The 23,370-nt window shown below is 39.6% G+C and overlaps 1 protein-coding gene across 14 annotated transcripts in view; it reads left to right on the top strand.

The window, feature by feature from the left end:
• Positions 1–23,370, top strand: part of ADAMTS2 (ADAM metallopeptidase with thrombospondin type 1 motif 2) — a 261,487-nt gene that overhangs the window by 85,546 nt on the left and 152,571 nt on the right. For 10 of the 14 annotated variants that reach the window (XM_043552886.1, XM_043552885.1, XM_043552887.1 and 7 more), the window contains one exon: positions 9,029–9,182. In XM_043552886.1, the coding sequence (XP_043408821.1) occupies positions 9,029–9,182 (154 nt within the window). Of the gene's footprint in view, positions 1–9,028; positions 9,183–11,515; positions 11,565–23,370 lie in introns of all 14 variants that reach the window. The other 4 variants (XM_037906212.1, XM_037906211.2, XM_037906210.2 and 1 more) reach the window with 1 other exon arrangement.

Below are 23,370 nucleotides of genomic sequence, written 5' to 3' on the forward strand. Positions count from 1 at the left end.
GGTAGTAGTTGGGAAAGCTTATTCTAGACTTGACTCAAAACACAGTAGATAATGTGGAGCCTCCAGTGGAATCTCAGTAACTATAATTTACACAGAGATTCTCTTAGCAGTGCAGTTTCTTTTAGGAGAAGAGTTATCTAAAGCAACTTTGGTAACGGTGTCTAGTGGTAAAAACAGGGGACTGGTAGTCAGGACTCCTGCGTTCTATTCACAGGGGCAGACATGCGTTGCTGTGGGTCTTTGGAAAAGTCTTTTTACTTCTGTGTCTACTTTCCCATATGTTAAATGGGGATAGTACTTAACATACCTCACAATTGTGTTACTTTCCCTCCCTCCCACCAAAGAGCTTTGCCTTTCTATGATGAAAGGTGTAACATAAATGCAAAATATTGAGCCAGAATTTCAGCTGGTGTAAACTCATGTAGCTCCATCGACTTCAGTTGATGCCAGCTGAGGATCTGGCAATTTTCATTGTTATTTATTACCTGTGAATGTCTTAGCCACTACGTAATGCAATTGCACTGACAAAGCTTTATTGGAGGTAGAAGTGAAATTCCATTGGCAGCGATGCCTTACAATTGGTATAAATTCTTTCCCTTTCATTTGCTTGGGGTTACCTTGTACTGAATGTGGAAAAGCAGACTAATACATCAAATAAGATATTACCCTGGAACACATATGTAGATCATTCAGTATTTTTTATTCACATCCAATGAAAGTGGAAACCAAGTTACATAACTGTAGAAGGGCATGAAAGAAGCTGCAAAAGGGTTGATTTCTAGTTGACAATAAGAAAAATTCATGCATTCAGTTTAAAACTCCCCCTTGGGACTGTATAAATCATTGTAGCTGTAGGACAGTAGTAACTTACAGTACAATATGTGCCAACATGTTTGAAATGTTTTATGCAACTCTTCAGTACTTCTGTTCAGTTAAAAGAAAAACAGATTTACCACACCATGCAATTCTGGCCCTGTAATTCAAGGCATCCTCTTAAAGAAACAAACACAATATGTCATAAGAAGCTTTTTACAATTTTTATAGGGTGAAAAAAGCTAAACAAGATTAAAAATGTAAGCTAGTGCATTTCCCCCCTTGTGCATTTTTCTAACTTAAACTACTGAATGATTAAAATAGTTTATGTAGCACCTGTGAGATGACTTGTAGCACACATGATTGGGAGTCAAGAGAGCTGGGTTTCAGTCCCAGCTCTGACTCTAAATCACAGTGTAAATTTGGACAAGTCACTACAGCTGTCTGTGCCTCCATGTTTCCCCATTTGTAAAATGAGGATAATGATGCATATCCATTATCCCAAAGAGAGTAAGGATGGTCGGGTGGTTAAGGCACTGGGCATGAATTTAAGAGATCTGTATTCTGTTCCTGGTTCTGCTATATATTTCCTGTGAGATGTGGGACAAGTCATTTATTTTTTCTGTGCCTCAGTTCCCCTTCAGTGAAAATGGGATAATATTTCTCTGCCTCACTTAGACGTTGTGGAGATAAATCCACTGATTGTGAGAGGCCTATATTCCATGGTGATAAGACCCATAGAAAAACCTATAAATAAAAATTAAAATTTGTAAAGTTGAGATTCTCTACTGAAAAGTGCTAGATCAGTGCCAAGTTTTATTATTATATTTTAAGAGATGTGTCTGTGCCCAGAATGCATTTGATTTCCATATGCTTGACTAAGACCTTGCCTAGCCACCTTGCTCCTGTGTAAATACAACCTTTTCCCATTTTGAATTGCTTAGCAAATCTCTTTGAAGCTAAACAATGAAATGCAAACTTGTAGGGTTCTTTGCTTCTGTGATTTAATTGATCAGTACGAATCAGAAGGTAATACAGTGTAGTCATTTTAAATATTTATCATCTGTTAGTTATCAAATTGACACATGTAACTGAAATTTAGGATAATTTTTTGGATTTGTTAGTGTGCAGCTCATATATACCCCCATGGTGTTGGTTGCATTTTTGCTTGAATGTAATCAAATATTCCACAAGGATGGAGGACTGCTGTCTTTACACAGCAGAATTGTTGTCTCTAGGAGCTTCCAAAGCATTCTGATTTCTTGTAAGCTACTGTTTTATTAACTGACTAATCAAAAACTTGGATTTATTTCTTAAAATATTAATTTGTAGGTAATGCACATTTAATCCTATTCTTCCTTTCCTTGGCTATTGGGAGGTAAATCTGTCCTTGTGTGGAATAAGTAATTCTATAAACCCACGCTAATGAGGAAAAAAGTGATCATTAATTAAACTTGAAGCTACAGGACGGGTTCAAAGTCTGGAGCCTTGAAAGAGTAGAAGCAGCAGTAGTTAGCGAGTTTACTTCAGTACAGCCTAGGACATGAAGCTGTGATGTCAATGTGAACAAGCAGACAATTAAGTCACTCACTGAGCACAGAGCTACAGAAGACGTTTAATTAGCTACAGGAGCTAAAGCTGTGAAACCTGGAGTAATGCCTTGTAAATAGGAGAGGAAGAGGTGGTAGTTGAGGGGACTAGAAGAGAGACATATTTTGAACTGAGCTCTACAATACTGTTGGAAACCCTGGCACAGGTCCCAAGTGATGGAAGGGCAGGAGGTTCCACCAAGGTGCAAGGGTCACAGAGAACCAATGGAATTTCCCTTACAGAAAAAGTGAGGGAGTGGTGACAGAAACGTTTCGTGGTGCGAATGTCACCTGGGACACAATGGGCCTGTTGGGTGCAGCAGCTATACTAAATGTGGCTGAGGGGTCAGAGTCGGAAGCTCGTTTCCTGGTTCTCAGTTCCGTGCTAAATGCATTGGACGCTGCTGCCGCCTTCCTTTTTTCTTTCCTCCATGTAGTGGGAAACTAGATCTGTTTGTTTACTTGCTTAGCTACTTTTGTTGTTTTAAGGCAATCACTAGTTCACTCACTAGTAATTCACAAAGCCCTTCTCTGGTGAAATTACATTGACTGTCAGTGGGGGTTAGACACCTGACTGCCAGTTACGCCTTTTGGAATGTTCCTCCTAAGTGAGTAAATGGAAAAACAGAACATTTTTTTACTCACTTCCTCATATTTTTAGCAATCTTAGGTATTAGCTACAACTGTAGTAGGGGCAAAAGATTCAGAGAAGTGATGGGAGGATTTTATGTGTTGTCGTCCCTTTAAAGTGGCAACTCGGTTTCTGTTTTAACCCCAATCTTGACCCATCTACAATCCAGCAAAGGCATATCATCCTCAAAATTTCTAGGTTGGGATTTTTCTACCACATGTGAATTAAATTAGACAAGAAATCTGGTTTAGGATAATCCAAAATGTATTCCACAGACTCCAAACAGCCTTCTAACTTTTCCTGCAGCTTTTATAACCAAAATATGAGGGGGGAAACATGCAGGAGGGAGATCACACTTAGTTTGCTGGGCCATGTTAAATGTAATTTTTAGTGTCCATGACAAACTTTTTGTTGATCAGGTGCTAACTTTGTGATGCTCATCAGTTTGTGATCTAGCCTATAGTAAGGGCCAATGCACTGTTGTGCTGTCCCTGGAGCAGTCTAAGAGAGTTGTGACTTCTGGTCTCCCTGTTGTGTGGGGGAGAGAATAAACTGTGACAGCTCCTGTCACAGGGGCAGGGAGAGAACATGGAGCTTAGCAGGGACAGTGGACAAAGGAGAGGCAGCACAGTGGAGAAGGGAGCACATGATGTTAGTAGAATGGTGAACACTCAGCTCCTGCTGTCCTTAAAATGTCACGTCAGATCTCTCTGGCCAGAGTTAGGAGGTGCACTGCACGCACCCCTTTTACCAGGCTTGGCAGGCTTCCATACCTTCCAACTTCCACATGGCTTAATAGGCTCATCAGTGACCCGCCAGTGTCTCCTTTTCCTCAATGGGATGGGATAGCATTCTCCATGCTTTCTTTCTGAAGTGCCCCCTATGTGACTTAGACTCCCAAATAACTTTCTTGCTAACTTGAGGTTTGTTCTCTTAACTGCATCTTCCTTATGATTAAGCATCTTCTTCTGCTCCACTTCTTAATGCATGTTAATGAGCTCTAAGAGGTGCTTGACTTGAGTAATTTGTGGTCAGGGTATAAAGCCTTTGGAAGGAGGGCCTGGGGAAATATTTGGAGACTATGGGCTATTAGATACTTTGGTGCATCCCAAAGGCAAATACTTTTTCTCTTCATTGTATTTTTTACAAGCTACAGGATAAGGCACTCCTGGCAGGGATGATTTAGTAATATCCTTCCCCCAGTATAAGCACCCCAAAACAAAAGGGGAACGGGGAGAGGGAAGAGTCAGCTCAGCATTTCTTCCAGATTTTCAAGTCAGTTCTATGGCTGGCACTGAATTCCATGTCTGGTCCTGAATTACACAGCATTTACTGTGGCTCGAGAACCATAGTAAACTGGAGGCATTGTTTATAGGTGACTAATAAATATGAAAGAGTCCTGGGCATTGACTAAAAATAAAAAACTAGAACAGAATACAAAAGAGACTGCTTTTTGCAGCTACTTTTGAACTTCTAGTTCTCTTGAAGCAATCGCCTTTCCTCTGCTCCAGAAATTGGTAACTTAATAGTGAATGGGCCCAATTCTGCTTTACTTTCCACTGGGGTAAATCCAGATGATCTTCAGTGAGTTCTTGAATTCCATTTGGACTAACCTTTGTGGAACTGAAAGCAGAATTTGGTCCAAAGAATTTGATCTTTCAGTTTTTGCCATCTAGAAATACTCTCCAGGAAATGACTGTAACTTTATGATGATAGGAATGATGGTTAAACTTTGAGATCTTCAGACATTTATTTTCTTGGCACAAACAGTGTTGTCACTAGTGTGGGATATGGCAGCAGTGAAGAAAAGAACTTGTCATGTAAATTACATGTTCATGCTCATGCGAACACCTCTTCTGCCTTTGACTTGGAGTTCTTTTGAGTTGCACATATTACACTATTTGCTGGGTCATAAAACCTCATGATGTTGAGCTTGTATCCATAGATGTACCATAGCAAGAACTATTTTTTCCTGATTTCCTGGGTAGAAACAATAATAAAAATACTTAGCAATTATGGTGAGCTTTTCAGTTTCAAAGCATTTGACAAACATCATCTAATCATCCCTCATAACTCCCCTATGAGAGAGGTGAGTATTATCCCTATTCTACAGATGGGCAAATGAGGTGCAGAGGTTAAATGACTCACTCAGAGGTACCAGGCAGGCAGGAGTCCTTAGAACTTCCTGATACCCAGTCCTCTGCTCTAGACACTTAAACCACACCTTTCTTCTAGGCCTGTGTTAGCATCTTTCCTCAGAGGTCTGCATGTATAGCTAGTGATAGCCTGCGTGGTAAAGCTCAGATCTGGAACAGGATCTGATTCCATATTTTCCCCATGTTTGGAGTATGGTGGCTGCAGATTTGACATTTCCGTTCAGCTTGTTACATAGAGAGGCATGGATTGTAAAGTGTGGATTTGAACTTCCCCAGAATAGGTTTGGGTGCAGTATTGGGCTCAGCTCTACATGTGACCTTCATTATCACTTAGACTGTGAACTCCTCAGGACTGGGATTATGCCTTCTTTCCTGTTTGGAAAGTATCTAGTATGTAAATAAAGAAAAATAATAGCTACTATTCATGTTGATTATTTCCCTATGAGTGGCAGCACATTTGCTGTACTTTACCATATCTGTGTGCAGTTTACTGCAGTTACACACACAAACAGATAGATGGGTACAAATGCATTTGTTGCACACATTCACTGGTATGCTATGATGTTCAGCGATGCAAAGCAGCCATAAACCTGGCTTAGCTCACCAGAGCAGTGCAAAGTCAGGAGACCACTAACCTGAGTTTACATCTCTGGACACAAAGCAGCTACAGTGTACTGGTGAATCTGGCCCTGTACACACAGTTATGATTGTTGTAATCACAATTGTGGTAAACTGGTATACAAGCGAAGACACACAGATACATGCACGGTTTTGAATATGTGAATGCTTTCCATGGAAACATTTCCATTTTCTTTTTGACAAACAGAAGGCCCAAACACCAAAATATTTTAGTTTGAAAACGGTGCCTCATGTCTCCAGTCTCTTCCATAGGCAGGACTCTCATCATGCACTGCTTCCCACTCCAAGAGGGGAGACCAAGATGCATCAGGAGAAATGTAGTCTGACCAGGGTGTCTACAGTGGAGAATGGGAGCACAAGGCACTATGCCAGAATTTCCAAACTGAAATATTTATCAGATTTCTGCCCTAAAATTGAAATTTTCCACTGCAAATTTAGGAAAAAACAAATTTTTAGTTGAACTTTTCTGGGGGACGGATCCATATTTTGTTCATCTCTAGAGACAACCTCAAACCTGAACTGCAAAGCCTAGCTTAACCCCCCTGATCTTGAGCAGAATCTAAACTGTGGTTATTTGTCCTAGAAGAAAAGACATCTCTGTAGAGTGCCTTTCTGTGCCCCAGCCCCTTATAGTGTAGCGTCACGGCCAGTTTATTCAGGATTCCCTGAAACTTCCCAGCATGCTAGGGTATCTTTTTTGTTGTCTGGTCTTATGTTTAGCCTGCCCAGGGTAGTGTCTTCATTTTCTCAAGCAGCTGTGGTGCTTCATTCAACCTGAACAAATTCCTCTTTCTTTTTCAAAGAGGATGAACGCCCTGGGAGGAAGTATGTTTTTCAGATCTTTGTTTTTGGAAGATCTGTTTGATTATTGATTGCAAGAATTTTCTAATTCTTATTCATTTGGTTAGAAAGCTTAAACCCCAATTTAAGTTGCCTTTAGTTCGTCACGCTGACTTCAGTACAACAGCATAATTTTTCCTAGCATCATGATGTGTCTTTGCCTATTAAAGCCTCCGTGAATTATTAAGATCCACCATGAATTTCTTTATTCTTGGTGAGTTTAATTCATCTAGAAATGCATACTTTTTATATTTGCCCACTTATATGTTAATTGTAAATGGCAACTGCACACCTATATCATATATCAGTTAAGCCATGTGTATATTTGCACTGGGTTTAAATATGACATGCTCATCATAGTCTGTGCTTCTGTCTGAGCATGCAAATTTTTGCTCCTTTCTTGATCTATTGTAGTGCATATTTCATGCAAAGTTTTGAAAATTTAGCTTTGGGTATATGTATACTTTTAAAAAAAGATATAAAGCAACAGAACATTAATTCTAAAGTTTCTATGTACACATTCCTGTTTACAGGAACAAGATCAATTGCTTTCTGTCCAGTTTAGCGTTTGTTTTCTTGGTTGTCTTAGCTTGCTTGGCTGCTGAGCCTGTTTCACGTTCCTTGTGTCTGATGTAGAATCTAAATTAGATAAAAGGAATCGGGACAGGATTTCAAATTCAGTTTGCTCGCTGTATAGGCAACAGTGTAGCAACCTGAACTGCTTGAATATAATTTTGTTTCTTTAATCCTTCCCCTTTAATCTGTTTTTGTATACACTATATATATCAAAATAAATAAAATTTAGGACTGGAAGCCTTGCTTCATGTAATTTAAGACATGACAAATGAACCTGACATTTTCCCAAGGAGGGAATCAAGGAGCATGCCGTATTTATAGCAGCAGCAAAAGTAGTTTACTGTTGTCTTGCAAAAGTATTTCTGTGCACTTGCACTGTATTAAAATTATACTATTGGGGTATGTGGAGCGTCCAAATGACAACAATGGTAGTTTGGACATTGACTTCAAAGGGGCCAGAAATTGGGTCCCTTTTTGGTTCTCTTGGGAGCGCTATGGCCTACAAATTAGGACTCCTAGGTGCTTAGATACCATGATAGTGTGGTATAAATATGCAGACACACTCATTTGAACATGCCATAAGCCTAGTGACTGGATGGGGTACTGTGCTTAATGGTGGTTGACTCTCTAGTGTCACTGATTAGCACAATAAAGAAAAGGGAGTTATTAATAGGTGAAGTAGCCAGCTTCCAGAAGGCTACGTTTGGTGATGTTCCCCTATTCAGTACTATTAAGAATTTCTTCTGCCGTGTTTCATGTCGTCATAGTCAAGTGTTTACAAAACTAGAGTTCTTTAGCTGAAGTTCTCAAACGTAGATGTGCAAACACATATGTACCCATCTTGTCAGGAAAATCAATGCAAGCCAATTGTTGACTATCTTAACCTTCCTCAGCAGAGCAGTACTATAACATTACACAGACATTTGCGGTGAAAGGCTAGATATTTTTCCATCCAAATAAAAATGTTGGAAAGATAGATTGTTCTCTATGGTAGTAAAAAACAAACTATCTTAATGACTTTCATACTGCTCTAGTTAGCAGTGGACATGCTGAGAAAAGTTGTGTCAGGCTTTTCTTTTGTGCTTCATTGGACAAGTAAGGTTTTCCGTTTTTCATACCAGTATATTTGTTCTGGTTTGGATTTTTAAGCTTTTATCCCTTAGAAAGTTATTACAGAAAATTATATTTTAATGATTTTTTGCTAACTGGCTAAAAGAGTTTGTGCCAGTACAGTCCTTTGTGTCATCTTTACATGATGCATTAATGCAGGAGAAAAATTTACAAAGCTTATTTGCCAGCTAACCAGGCTTAGCACTTCACCGTCTTGTCCCTGAATAGAAAGGTCTGATCAAGCACCATAGAATCATACATCTGGGACAGCTTGTGATGCTGAATTGATCCTGTATTTAGCAGGCATGGGTATTCGTACAACACTGGAGCAATTTGTGGCTGACAAATCACTATGGTCATATTACCTGTTTCTTTGTAGTTGATTTCTAATTGAGAGTCCATTTCCACACATATATTTTAGTCCCAACCCTTGCTAATTAGATTCTAGTAGAAATCCCTTTGGTCTGGTGTTTTACCTTTGTCCTTCCTTGTCAAGTTGAGGCATTAATGCTACATTTTGCTCTAATAAAGAATTAATTTTGCTTACTCCCTGCACTCTAACTGCTCTCTGGAGAGTGCTAAAGTGTGCTTAAGCATATTGTAACTGTTTACTCACAATATCTGCTGTATGCATAGTAACTTAAAATGTTCCATCTCTGTCCTGTCATTCCTAGGCTGGCATGATTCGCACAGACAAGGACGAGTTCTTCATTGAACCTCAGGAGAAGGGCAGTCAGGAGGAAGATGGAGGCAGGACACATGTGGTATATCGCAGAGCAGCTGTCAAGAAGCCACTTCCCACTGAGAACAGAGATATCCAGTATAAAGGCAAGGCTGAGATGTTAATGACAACTGGTGTCTAAAGCATAGCTAAAAGCATGTATCTAGTAAGCAGCCTCTATGATCTGGCTACCTCTGGCTGTTTGTCCTTGAGAGTGGAAATACCTTTTCTGCTCTTTATATGTGGAAGGGTGGGGGAAGGTTTGGCTGGATTAAACAAGCCTTGCAGCAGCCTTAAACACTTGCCAGAGTGGCAAATCTTTTCCCCTTTTAATGTACAGATCGGATTGGTAATTCACCCATGGTGAAGCTGGCCATTACAAGCCACAGTTAAGCCCTATGTAAGAGCAACCCCGGGGCATCACAGGTGGAGCAGCAATGTGGTGGTTCCTGTACACCTTTCAAACATGGGGGAAACATTGTCCACACTGGCTCTGCACAGGACACCTTGGAAGGCTGCATTGGGGGCAGTGGTGTATGGGCTTTGTGCCAGCACCCTCTTCATGGGAGATGGGGGTGCCATTGGGGGTAATTAAATTCACCCCAGAGGAATAAGAAGTTGTGTCACAACACAAACTCCCATTGAAGTTTCCGTGTTTGAGGGTAGAATTTGACTCAATATGTTGTGGAAAAAGCTGTCTTAAAAGGAGTCTCGAAGCTGCCAAGGAGTCTGCACTGTCTGACATAAGCAGTCTTGTATAGAAAATAATTTTACTCATAGTATCACCTACATGTATGGTAACTGCTTTTGCCAGGTGCCTTTTTAGCTGAGTGAGCAGTGGATACAAATCTTGTAAGGGGATGTTTTCACAACTAATATTAATACTGCTATTGACTGGATTGTTTGGGTGGTAAAGCAAAAAGCAGCCACATTTTGGGCCCAACTCTGCTGTACAGTATAGTAGATTAATTTATTACTAATAATTTAAGAGCAACCTAATATTTTAGTGTTAGTTTGTTGCAGTTTTGTTATTACATACAGTACTAGGTGGTGTGATTGCCATCAGCAGAAAGCTTTTTTCCCATGGTTCTCAGTGTCCCTGTAATTACATGGCCCTTCAGTACCAACTTCTAAAGACAAATATAAAATCGTGATACATTTGTAAATTCCTGCCATTTCAGTGGCAGAAATGAAGCACATAAACCAGTTAGAATGCTACCCATTCACAGAGACCAGGCTGTAGAATTATAAAAAAGGATCTCTTCTACTTCAGGCCATATTCGGAACGTATGGTGATGTAAGTTACACAGGGCTCGTATTGAAAACAAAACGTAGTAGCAGTCTCCTAAGCTTCGCCCACTTGAGACATCAAAATGAGATGCCAATCAAAGTAGATTGTACAGCTGTGCTCTGCTGGGCTCCTTGAGCTGGCTCACTTTCAGTGGGATTCAGATACACCCATGGACAGAGCTGGACTAAGGCAATTGGCATCTGCCTAGGACCCCTCCTCCCAGAGTCACACGATGGAATTTGTTATATTAATACATGGTTATGCCATTTTTTAATATTGGAAAATATCTCTGCCAGGCCATTTCCTTTTAAACAAAAGAGATTTAATTTTATTCACACCTTATGGCAGTATTTTTGTTTTTAGATGGTAAATATTCCTCAGGAGTAGGAGTTTGATACACAAAAAAGCACAAATCATATTTCAGTTTTGATAGCTCAACTCAAATATTGGCATGCTGTACCTGCTAGAGGAAGACTCTTGACAGCAGTATCTCAAAAACACCTCAGTAAAATGTAGAGACCTAATGTATGCCTTTCTCTCATAGAGTGGCCTGAAAATAACCCCATTGTAGCAGTCTGGTAGGCATAATAGAGCAATTACAAAGCCAAAATGACAATTATGTTGCAACATTATAGTTCAACCTGGGACTATACGTAAGTAGACTACAGTTCTGTGTTTATACAGCACCTAGAACACGGGGGTACCAGGAGCTACCACAGTACAAATTGTTGTTATTTTTAATAATAGAAAGGTAAACAAACTGTAATTAAGAGTTAGGAAGCATGCTTAATGAAGAGGATGATAAAGAGAGAGTCTCTGATCCTGATGGACTTAGGACTGTGAGTTTATTTGAACTAATGCAGACCTCTACTTGGGGAAGGGATGACCATTTTAAGTAGAGATGATTGAAATTCTTCAAATTTCAAAATTTCAATGAAAATTTAAAAGAAAAATCACAGAAAATTTTGATGAAAGTTTTGCAAAATTCCCTCCCAACTCTCACCACATGTTTTCACCAGTTGTTTGAATATTTTCAATGTTTTGACATTTTGAAGAAAGGAGGAACGATGTCAAGAAAATTTTCATGAAATTCCTTTTTTTTTTTTAAACTGGATCTAATTTTAAGTCTTCTAATTTTTTTCCATTCAGTCTGGTTTTCCCATCCCTACTGAAAATATGCAACTTCTACTGCTGGCAGGTTGGTATTCATAAGTGAAAACTGCTTGAAAGCAGCTGTTATTTATGCTCCGGTCTTGTCAGTGTTTCAACAAATGTTTAAAGAAAACAATGGCTTAGTATTCAAAGGAAAATACTAGCTGACCTCTCTTCTCTGGCTTTCTGGGTATCATTGTTCCAGTTCAGTCTTGCATCTGGAGACTCCATTTCCCATTTGAAATGATGGAGTAGCTCTAGAACTGGGTTCAGCTGGTTATCCACTGAGCACATCACAGGGAAGGATGATAGGCGAGATGGCTGGGCTGGCTGGGCTTTCCCCAGGATGCAACTAGAGGTCGTAGGAGGAGCCAGTGTCTGGCTGAGGGAATGATATCCTGTTTCCTTAGGGTATAATAGGATGATGTCACATTTGCTCCACCTTGGCATTAGTTGTAGTGAATTTTACATTACCAGATACTGTAAGGTGAACTTGAGAGAAGTGTTTTTCTTACATTTTGTGTCTGTACTTCTTTCTTTTTCTTTTATCTTATAGCAAGGGAAATAGGGACTTTATTCCAGCTGTTCAAAAAATCAACCTCCTAAACACTGGGGACACCAGGGTATTCTTCTTTATATACAAAGGTTCTGCAGACATGTTTTTTAATAAATGGAATGTGCTGGGAGAGAACAGATGTGAAAAAAATGGCAAATATGTGTTCTGATTCAAGACTATTTCAGATTTTCTTCTGAGTTTAAACAAAACACTATCCAATAGAAGGGGGAAAGTAAATAGTAGTTTCTGACAGCTTAAATCACTGATTTTGGCAGGATTATCTGTTTTTGGTACGGTGACAATAATAGTCTAAGGGTATGATGTATCCACCCACTCTTGCCTTTCTCACACAACTCTGTTTATTAATATACTGGAAAAATAAACCACTTATGCTTTAGACAAGTAATGGTCTTCAGAGTTCAAACAGCACATTAGTACTGTAGGAGTAGTTATATTTTGACCAAAATCTGGATAATTCTTTTAGAAAGAGGCAGAAACATTTTCCTGTGCTAGTTTGTGTGTTGCAGGTAAGTTGTTAAACTCTCCGGCAGGAATATACCCTGTATTTTCTGCTGATTATATTCTTAATACGTAAGTGGATATAATAATTTGTCTTCTAGTTACTAGATGCCCATTACATTGCAATATAGTAGGCATCTTTAAAACTTATTGTTTTGAAAGATTCTACTATTTCTAGTAGAGGTCCTCATTATATAGATAGGAAATACTGCTAGAGAATGGTAAAAACTTTCTCCGTAGTAAAACTTAAGTGTGCCCATTATATCATGCGTAGAATATTATTTTTCTGATTTTGATTTATTGTGATATTTTGTTCAAATGTTCTCTACATGTGAAATAAAGAAATGATTATTTTAATTAAAGTTGAGATCATGTCTAAAAAACGCAAGAATTTAATTTTGAATGTGCAAAAGTGGATTCTGGTTAAAGCCAGTCTGAAGATCAGCCCCATAAAAAAGAAACATTTTTATAGAATGTGTCCAGTTAAATCATCATGTCCATTCTTATTGTGCGTGTGATCAATTGAAAGGAAATAATTCTACTAAAGTTTTCCTTAACATGTGCATTTTCATTCTTAAATCATGGGCTAAATACACCACAATTGTTCAAGTTTCAAGTGACTTTTGATATTGCTTGATGGAGAGGCAGAGACTCCATTTTAATTGATAGATTCATTTATTATGCAGATGAAGGATTTCTTTAACAAGGAACAGTTTATTATAGAACAAGCCTGCAATTTAATTAACTAGAACCACTTTGAAACAGACAAATCATTCTTGCCCTAACTATCGACTCGATCCTTGGAATTTCCAAAGCCTGCTGAGACACTCAGATCCCACCATGAGCATATGCTGAGCACTTGGCCCGGGCTACAAAGTCTTAGCTTCCTGTGACTCATAAACAGTCAGATACTGGGTCCCTGAACACAGAGTCCTTACCTACAAACTCAAAGCCTGCGGAGGCATTCTGAGAGGCAGGCACATTCATTCCATTTCAGACATGTCCACGGGCAAACACATAGCTCTACCTGACCAGACTCCATATCCTGCAGTGGTGCCTACTGTCCACTTGGACAATATGTTTTAAAACAACAAAAAACCCATCCACTTGATATGCATGAGGGATAGACTCATGCTAGCACATAGAAGTTTAGCCATCCTTTCTGATTCCAGACTCCAGAGGTGTGGTAGTTTGGGTACCCCCATAAATGTGATCATTTTGTCTATGAGTTTGATGTGTGTGCAATACCTTTCCTACTCTGTGCATGTAGTCTCCCTGGTTATGTGTGAAGCAGTGAAGCTTCCCATCTGGGACCTGTTTCTGGCATAATAGTGGAGGAACTGAAGATAGTAGCAGATGTGCAGGTTCATAGGCACAATAACGTATCATAATTATTAGTAGCTATACAGTACATTTATACTGCACCCTTCTCCAAAACAAATCCCTGGATTGTTTCACAATTCCTATATAATTAAAAGGAGCAAACCTTTCCAATGGGATTCACAAACTAAAGTGAGCCAGTCCACCGAACATAATGAGGAAGTTAGATCAGTAACCATGAGAGCAAGACTTTCTCCGGAAAATTATAATGACTTTTCAATTTGATTAGTGTGCTTGTTAAAGCGAACTCTGATCATTTCTTTAATTATTTTAGCTTGTTTAATGGATGAATTTCCTTTCCAATTGCCCATCATTTCAGAAGGCTGTTACTGTAAGCAAATTTAAGGAGCTGGGCTGACAAGTCACCCAAGACTTCTGAGGGAACTCAAATATGAAATTGTAGAACTTCTAACACTTGTATGTACCCTGTCACTTAAATCAGCCTCTGTACCAGATATGTGGAGGGTAGCTAATGTAATGCATATTTTTAAAAAAGGCTCCAGAGGCAATCCTGGCAATTGCAGGCTGGTGAGCCTAACTTCAGTACCAGGCAAATTGGTTGAAACTACAGTAAAGAACAGAATTATCAGACACATAATAAATATGCCATGTTGAGGAAGAGTCAACATGGTTTTTGTACAGGGAGATTATGCCTCACCAATCTATCAGAATTCTTTGAGGGAGTCAATAAATATGGACAAGGGTGATCCAGTTGATATAGTGTATTTGGACTTTCAGAAAGCCTTTGACGAGTTCCCTCACCAAAGGCTCTTAAGCAAAGTAAGCAGTCATAGGTTAAGAGGGAAGGCCCTCTTATGGATCAGTAATTGATTAAAAGATAGGAAACAATGGAGAGAGGTAAATAGTGGGGTCCTCCAAGGATCTGTACTGAGATCTGTGCTGTTCAGTTTATTCATAAATGTTCTGGAAAAGAGATGAACCTTGAGGTTAGCAGGTGGGCCTGTTTGGTTCAAGTTCAGGATCAACCGCCAGTGTCTATGTGGGGATGGCTGCGATACCTGCCCTCCTCTAACCCAGTGCAGAAACTCCACGAGAGCAAGGCTCATTCCCAATCCCATCTGCTAATATCCTGTTACATTGTGGTGGGGAAGTGTTGGGATTTTGGGGCCCTATGCTGACATAGCTGTAGGGGCTGGGGGCATTTTCGTCCCTCAGCGCGTATGGTGCATTAGATAGCCACTCCACCCATGTTTGGTTTTGGGGGCCATGTTCTCCAAACTTCATGTTGAGGGGGAGAAACATATGGCAATTTAGATTTAACTAAACAAAAGATGGAAAATGTACAGTAAATAAAGTTATAAAAAGTTAGATGATGGTTCTTGTAGGTTTCAAAGATTATATTTCAGAGGAAAGCTCTTCCATCATAGTTCATCAGACTGTCAGTGCTATTGGTTTACTATAGCATTCAAATTACTTTTAAAAAACAAAATGCACATTTGTTTTGTAATTCTTGGGACTGCCTGAAATGATACATAAATTGGCTGAGAATTGGCTGGTTGCCATTTTAATTTAAAGAAACTATGCCAGTTACCTTTGCAAAGGAATTGTTCCATTAGAAAACTGAAGTTCCTCCAAATCCAATCGATATTTCCTTTCAGTGTGTGCCCCGGATGATTAATTACTGTTCTCTTATTTTGCAGTCAGTAAGGCAGCAGTGACCATTTTTTTTTTTTTTTTTTTTTTGGTCTTCTTCCTACATCATATGTGTATGATAAATACGTCTGTCTTTCTCTTGTCTTTGATTGTCTCTGAATTTCACTCTGCTGATTCACATTGCTTCTCTGGAGAGAGATGGATTGATTATTCAGTTGCAATTCAACTTTTGAATAAGACGCAGGGTTATGCCCTTATGAAGAGCAAGTCTCCAGGAACTGTTGTTAGGCCATTGGATGTCACTCTTGCTAACTGCAGATGTGGCTGATGAAGCATGTCTTTGCTAGCATAAGAAAATACGTATCTTGAAGTAGTTTTAACATGAAGCTTTTGGATAGTCTTAGAGATGTCTCTTTTCATAGCTCAAACAGCATTCTTTAACATGCTGATCTGTGTTGTCTTAATTCTTTTCATACATGCAGTGAAAATGTATCTATGATGCTGACTTTTCTAAAAACATTCTGTCTTGCCCGTTAAACAGTGTCTGTATATCAGTGGTCTCCAGACTGTGGGATATGCTTGCAAGGGGCGGCATGGAGGAACATTTGGGTCAGGGGGATGCACGGTGGGGCCTGCGCCAGCCCACACTGGGGGCCAGGAGGGAGCACCACTCAGTCCCGCTCTGCCCCCAGCCGAGCTCTGTCCCCAGACGCAGTTCCACTCCGCCCCCTGCCCAGCTCCAGCCACAGCTCTCCTCGATCCCCAGCCCAGCTCTGCCCTCATTCCCTCTTTGCTCACAGGCCAGCTCTGCCTCTAGCCCCAGCTCCTTCCCCATCCCCAGTTTTGCTCCTAGCTCTGCTTTCAGCCCAAGCTCCTCTGCTGAGCCCAACCGCGCAATAATGGAGGTGGGGGGCACGGATAGAATCCATTACTGGTAAGGGGGAAGCATGACAGGAAACGTCTGGGCACACAGCATTTAACAGGATCAGGCCTATATTTATTTAAATATTATCGTTACTTAAGTATTGGCAGTCTGCCCATATAACATATCAGTAACTGACTTAAAAATAAAATTCAGTTCATTCTTCATTGATGAATTCACTTTAAATTCTCTGAACTAAATTAAAACAATATGATAGATCAGAATATTCTTAAGTGTTTTTGCAAAAACCTTACAGCTGGAGTTGGAAGTTACTAAATGTACAAAGTTGCTAAATATAACAACATGAAAATTAAGCCTGTTATTTCTTTATATGATAACAGTTTCCCAGTCCTGAAATCTATAAAATGTTTGCATGACCCATTAATGAAAACATATGGGAAGTTCTCTGCTCTTTTCACCATTCTTTTCTTTTAAGTTCCTTAGCGTTAGTGGCGTGTGAAATTCCAAGTTGTATTAAACTACGCCGTGTTATGCATGCTCATATTTGCATTTATGTTTTAGAGGCAAAACATTATTTAAATTGAGGTTTTGGGGAATGTTTTTGTTTATAGGCTCATCACTATGATATCAGCTCACCTCCCAGGAATTAATTTTATCTTCACAACACCCCTATGAAGTAAAGAATTATTTATTAACAGATGGCCTAAGAGAGACCAAATGCTTTTTTAAAAAAAAACAGTAGTACAGTAAAATGTATTTGTACAGCCGGCCAATGTTTAATGTTGATTTCTGCTGCTAAAGGCCCACTATAGAACCTGAAGAGCAACAGTTTCCAGGTCAAATCTCTGCATTTTCTCTCTTTTTGCTATTTAGCTTTTAGTTTCCCAGAGTTTGTAATCAGATTCAGAATAATTTATTTATATTCCGCGTTCCCATTGTCTAACCAACCAAGTATTAGGTCGGTCAGCAGTGATGCCAAAGGCCTGCTATATCTTGGCTAGTCTGGTGCAGTTAGAAAAGAACCTTGGGTCACTGAAAGACTCAACTATTCCATTTTGTCAATGAAAAATGTCCTGTAGTCCATATCTTTGTTTGGAAAATGGATTCTGGAACTCAGGATCTAAGAATGTAGCTAGCATGTATTATTTGCTATTTTGTTCCATGGTAGCAGTTCTTGATCAGTGTGAAAATTGTCAAGCATTGTATTTAATAATTATGAGCATGACTGTGTTCTGGGGTTGCTCTTATTTTTTACCACTTTTTTTTCCCCCAGCAGATGGATTGGTGGGATAATTTGACTTAACTATGCTGTTTCTGCATTAACTTGTTTAGCAACCCATACATAATTTCAGGATATAAAAACAAATGTTCCATTGTGGTCTGTTGGGTTAGAATGGATTTCAAGGAATTAAATTCTCCTTTCCTAGGAACTGACCATGATCTCAGCCCAGTTTCACACCTATGAAAATCCAGTAAAAGTTAATGGAGTTCTTCCTGGCTTACTCCAGTGTAAGTGAGGTCAGAATCTCTGGTCCCATGTACAATTTGGGCATTAACTGATGGTTTGAGTACAGGCAAGCTGATAAGAAATATGTAGGTCATTTAGTTGTATGTTGCCTGGCTGATATTGTAAATTGCAGGGGTTGTATTTGGCAACTGGTACTGTTTGAGAAAGAAAATGGGCCCAATTCTGCAAACCTTTACTTCTGAGAGTAGCTCTTACTCTTGTGAGTTGTCCCACTGAAGTAAGTGAAAGTACTCATGTGAGTAAAGGCTAATCATGTGTAAGCTTTTGCAAAATCAACCTCTGTGTTCAGAGATACTAGGCAGAATAACAGCTGGTGTGTGTCTGTTAAATGAGGTCTTGTAGTAGAGGCCTGACAAACATTTCAAGCGTTTGGTGGTGGCAGAAATGGGTATAAATCTTGTCTACTGACCTTGATAATGACTGTAAAGTGGTGACCATGCTAAAAACTCTAGGCATGATCAAATTAAAGCAATGGGCAAACCAAGAGCTGTGAATGAAACAGGCATCCTTAATGCTCATGTCATATTTCTGTCATTGCTTGAGAAAGAAAAGCCACATGTGAGGCCCTGTGAAGTGATCCAAGCACAAGTAAGATATTTCCAGCTGGTTTTGAATATTCTCAGCTGTGGGTTTGTTTGCAGGAAATGTGCTACTTGGAGCCCAGCCATGTTTAAAAAAAACAAACCAAAAACCCATGATTGTGCTGCTGGTCTCTTTTTGCTTTCTGCAAATGGTGGTGACTGTCAGGGCAAATGCCAGGCCCTCAAGCAGAGTTAGAAATAATAACTACGGAGCTAATTCCATTGTCTGTGGGAGAGGAAGCTCCTGTATGAAATTGTTTTGCTGCTAACACACTGATTGCTAGTATAATGAATGAGTGTTGAGGCTCTAGGCTTCTTTGGAGTACCAGCTTATTAAACTCTGAGCTGGGGGTGGATAGGCAGCCAGCAGGGCTTGAACCCTGGGCAACTGAAGAGAAGCTGCCTTCTTGGAGCCAAGACATGAGATGTCACTCCTAGATTGGGTAGGTTTCTGAAGTAGATGGGCGGGGGTTCATTTGTGATAGTTAATATTGGCACTAATGATGCCGTGTTGCAGGATATCTCACACATAGTAGATGACTTTAGGGGGCTCAGAAGCGTGCTGAAGAAGACAAATGTCCAAGCGATCGTCTCTGAGATCCTTCTGTCCCAGGAGTGAAGGAAAACAGAAGTTAGAAGATTCTGGAAGTCAACCACTGGCTAAGTAGGTAGTGTAGGGTAAAAGACTTTGGTGTTGTGGAACATCCATCCACCTTCAATAGGAAGAGGGTGCTGTATAGTTTGGAGGCCTTCACTCCAGTAGTTTTGTTTGTTGAAAACAAAATTAACCAAGGAATGAAAGGAGATGAAGAGAAGAAGTTATTGAATTGCCTGTACACAAATGCTAGGAACTTGGGTAACAAACAAGAAGAATTGGAATGTCTCGTTTATGAGCATAAATTTGATCTAGTTGGTGGGATGATTTGCATGGTTGGAATGTTAAAATCAATGGTTATGATCTAGTCAGGAAGGATCGAGTAGGAAAAAGGGGAGGAGGAGTGCCACTCTGTCAAAAATGGCATACCGGTTTCCGAGTCACTGATAACTCAGAGGAAAATGATCTTGAATACTTATGGATCAATGTCCTAACAGATAAAGCACAAGACAGTGTGTTAGTTGGTGTCTGCTACTGCAAACTATCAAATCGTACTGGGGAACAGGATGACCACCTTTTTAGGCACCTATCAATAGTGTGTTGGAAAAAAAAGCTATGTCATCATGGGGGACTTCCATCTGAGTGACGTATGCCTGGAGATCTCATGCTTCCAGTGCTAAAACGTCCTTGGAATTTCTAAACATTTTAGATGACAATTTCCTGAGTCAAATAGTGTTGCAGCCAACATAGCAAATTCTTTATTAGACCTTTGTCCTAACAGATAAAGAAGAACCGATCACAGAACTAAAAATTGATAGCTTTGATACAAGTGATCAAGACTGGATCACATTTTTAATGTGCAAACAGAATAAAGTCTAGACCAGTAATATATATATCTTGGTGCTTTAATAGGACCAGTTTCACAAAGCTGAGAACAATTATGAATCAAATCAGCTGGGAGAAAGAAATTAATCAGAAAAATGTGAATGATAATTGGGAATCATTTAAGAACACCTTGCTAGATGCCCAAAAAGTCACAATCCCACAACAGAGGGAGAAGGCTGTGCTGGTTTAAAAAAAAAAAAAAAAAAAAAAAAAAAGGACTTGGTTTAGAGTGGAAGTGAAGGCATCTATAAAGAAAAATCTATATAACAAATAGAAGAAAGGGGAAGTTGATAGTAATGAATATAAATAAAAAGTTAGGAATCTGTAGACAATTGATATGGGAAGTGCAAAGGGACACGAGGAAATCTATGGCCAGCAGAGTTAAGGACAGTACGAAGGAGTTTTTTAACTATATTCAGAACAGAAAGAATCCTCACAGCGGTATTGCTCCATCAATAGATGGAAATGGTAGAATTATCAATAATAATGCAGAAAAGGCAGAAGTGTTCAATACATATTTCTGTTCTGTAGTTGGGAAAGAACAGATGATAAAGTCTTATCATATGGTGATAACATTCTTTCCATTCTGCTGGTAGGTCTGGCGGATGTTAAGCAGAAGCTACTATAGTCAGACATTTTTAGATCAGCAGGTCCAGATAACTTGCCTCCAAGAGTTTTAAAAGAGCTGGCTTAAGAGTTCACTGGATCATTAATGCTGATTTTCAGTAAATCTTGGAGTACTGGGGAAGTCCAGAAGATTGGAAGAAAGCTAATGTTGTGCCTATTTTTACAAAGGGTAAATGGGATAACCCGGATAATTATAGGGTCGTCAGACTGACATAGATCCCTGGCAAGAAAATAGAGCAGCTCAATTAATAAGGAATTAAAGGAGGGTAATATAATTAATGCAAATCAACATGAGCTAATGGAAAATAGATCCTGTCAAACTAATTTGATATTTTTTATGAGATTACAAACTTAGCTGATAAAAGAAATAGTGTTGATGTAATATACTTAGACTTTTAGAACGTGTTTGACTTGGTACCACATGACATTTTGATTAAAAAACTAGAACAGTATAAAATTAACATGGGACACATTAAATGGATTAAATGCTGGTTAACTAGGTCTCAAAATGTAATTGTAAACGGGGAGTCCTCCTGGAGCGGATGTTTCCTGTGGGCTCCCACAGGGATCAGTTCTGCCTTACACTATTTAACATTTTTATCATTGATATGAAAGAAAACATAAAATAATCACTGATGAAGTTTGCAGATGATGCAAAAATTGGGGGAGTGGTAAATAACAATTCAGAGTGATCTTCATCACTTGGTAAACTGGGCGCAAGCAAACAATATGTGTTTTAATACGGCTAATGTAAATGTATATATCTAGGACAAAGAATGTAGGCCATACTTACATGATGGGGGGACTCTATCCTGGGAAGCAGTGACTCTGAAAAAGATTTGGGGAACCTAGTGGATAATCAGCTGAACATGAGCTCATAGTGTGATGGTGTAGCCAAAAGAGTAATGCGATCCTGGGATGCATAAACAGGAATCTTGAGTAGGTGTAGAAAGGTTATTTTACCTCTGTATTTGGCACTGGTGTGACCATTGCTGGAATATTGTATCCCATTCTGGTGCCCACAATTCAAGAAAGATGTTGATAAATTGGAGAGGGTTCAGAGAAGAGCCAGGAGAATGATTAAAGGATTAGAAAACATGCCTTTTAATAATTAAATTCAAAGAGCTCAATATATTTAGTTTAGCAAAGAGACGCTTAAGGTGTGACTTGATTACAATCTGTAAGTTTCTACATGGGGAACAAATATTTAACAACAAGCTCTTTGATCTAACAGAGACAGGTATAACATGATCCAATGGCTGGAAGTTGAAGGTAGGCAAATTCAAACTGGAAATAAGGTGTACATTTTTAACAGTGAGGGTAATTAATCATAGGAACAATTTACCAAGTGTCATAGTGGATTCTCCATCACTGCAAAAAGAACATGAGTACCTGTGGTACCTTAGAGACTAACAAATTTATTAGCGCATAAGCTTTCGTGGGCTACAGCCCACTTCATTGGATGCATAGAATGGAACATATAGTAAGATAGATATAGATAGATAGATATACACACAGATAAATTGGAAGTTACCATGCAAACTGTGAGAGGCTAATTAGTTAAGATGAGCTATTATCAGCAGGAGAAAAAAACTTTTGCAGTGATAATCACTGATAACTTTTAAATCAAGATTCAATGTTTGTCTAAAAGATCTGCTCTAAGAATTATTTTGGGGAAGTTCTAGGGCCTGTGTTATACAGGAGGTCAGACTAGGTGAGCACAATGGTCCCTTCTGGCTTAAAAATCTATGAACCCAGGACCATCAGAGCTAAAACACAATTTCTACTGCTTGAGCTAAAGGAATATTTATGCCATTGGGGATAAGAAACTACTATTGATTGCTGTAGTAGTTTCATGTCCCCAATGGCAGGCTATCCATATAGCAGAAACACAACACACTTAGCCCTGGTCTACACTAGGACTTTAGGTCGAATTTAGCAGCGTTAAATCAATGTAAACCTGCACCCATCCACACGATGAAGCCCTTTATTTCGACTTAAAGAGCTCTTAAAATCGATTTCCTTACTCCACCCCTGACAAGTGGATTAGCGCTTAAATCGGCCTTGCCGGGTCGAATTTGGGGTACTGTGGACACAATTCGACGGTATTGGCCTCCGGGAGCTATCCCAGAGTGCTCCATTGTGACCACTCTGGACAGCACTCTCAACTCAGATGCACTGGCCAGGTAGACAGGAAAAGAACTGCGAACTTTTGAATCTCATTTCCAGTTTGGCCAGCGTGGCAAGCTGCAGGTGACCATGCAGAGCTCATCAGCAGAGGTGATCATGATGGAGTCCCAGAATCGCAAAAGAGCTCCAGCATGGACTGAACGGGAGGTATGGGATCTGATCTCTATATGGGGAGAGGAATCCGTGCTATCAGAACTCCGTTCCAGTTTTCGAAATGCCAAAACCTTTGTCAAAATCTCCCAGGGCATTTATTAGAGGACAGAGGCCATAATAGGGACCCGAAGCAGTGCCACGTGAAACTTAAGGAGCTGAGGCAAGCCTACCAGAAAACCAGAGAGGCGAACAGCCGCTTTGGGTTAGAGCCCCAAACATGCCGCTTCTATGATGAGCTGCATGCCATTTTAGGGGGTTCAGCCACCACTACCCCAGCCATGTTGTTTGATTCCTTCTATGGAGATGGAGGCAACAGGGAAGCAGGTTTTGGGGACGAAGAA

This window comes from Chelonia mydas, chromosome 8 (assembly GCF_015237465.2).
Source record: "Chelonia mydas isolate rCheMyd1 chromosome 8, rCheMyd1.pri.v2, whole genome shotgun sequence".
NCBI classification, from domain to species: Eukaryota; Metazoa; Chordata; order Testudines; family Cheloniidae; genus Chelonia; species Chelonia mydas.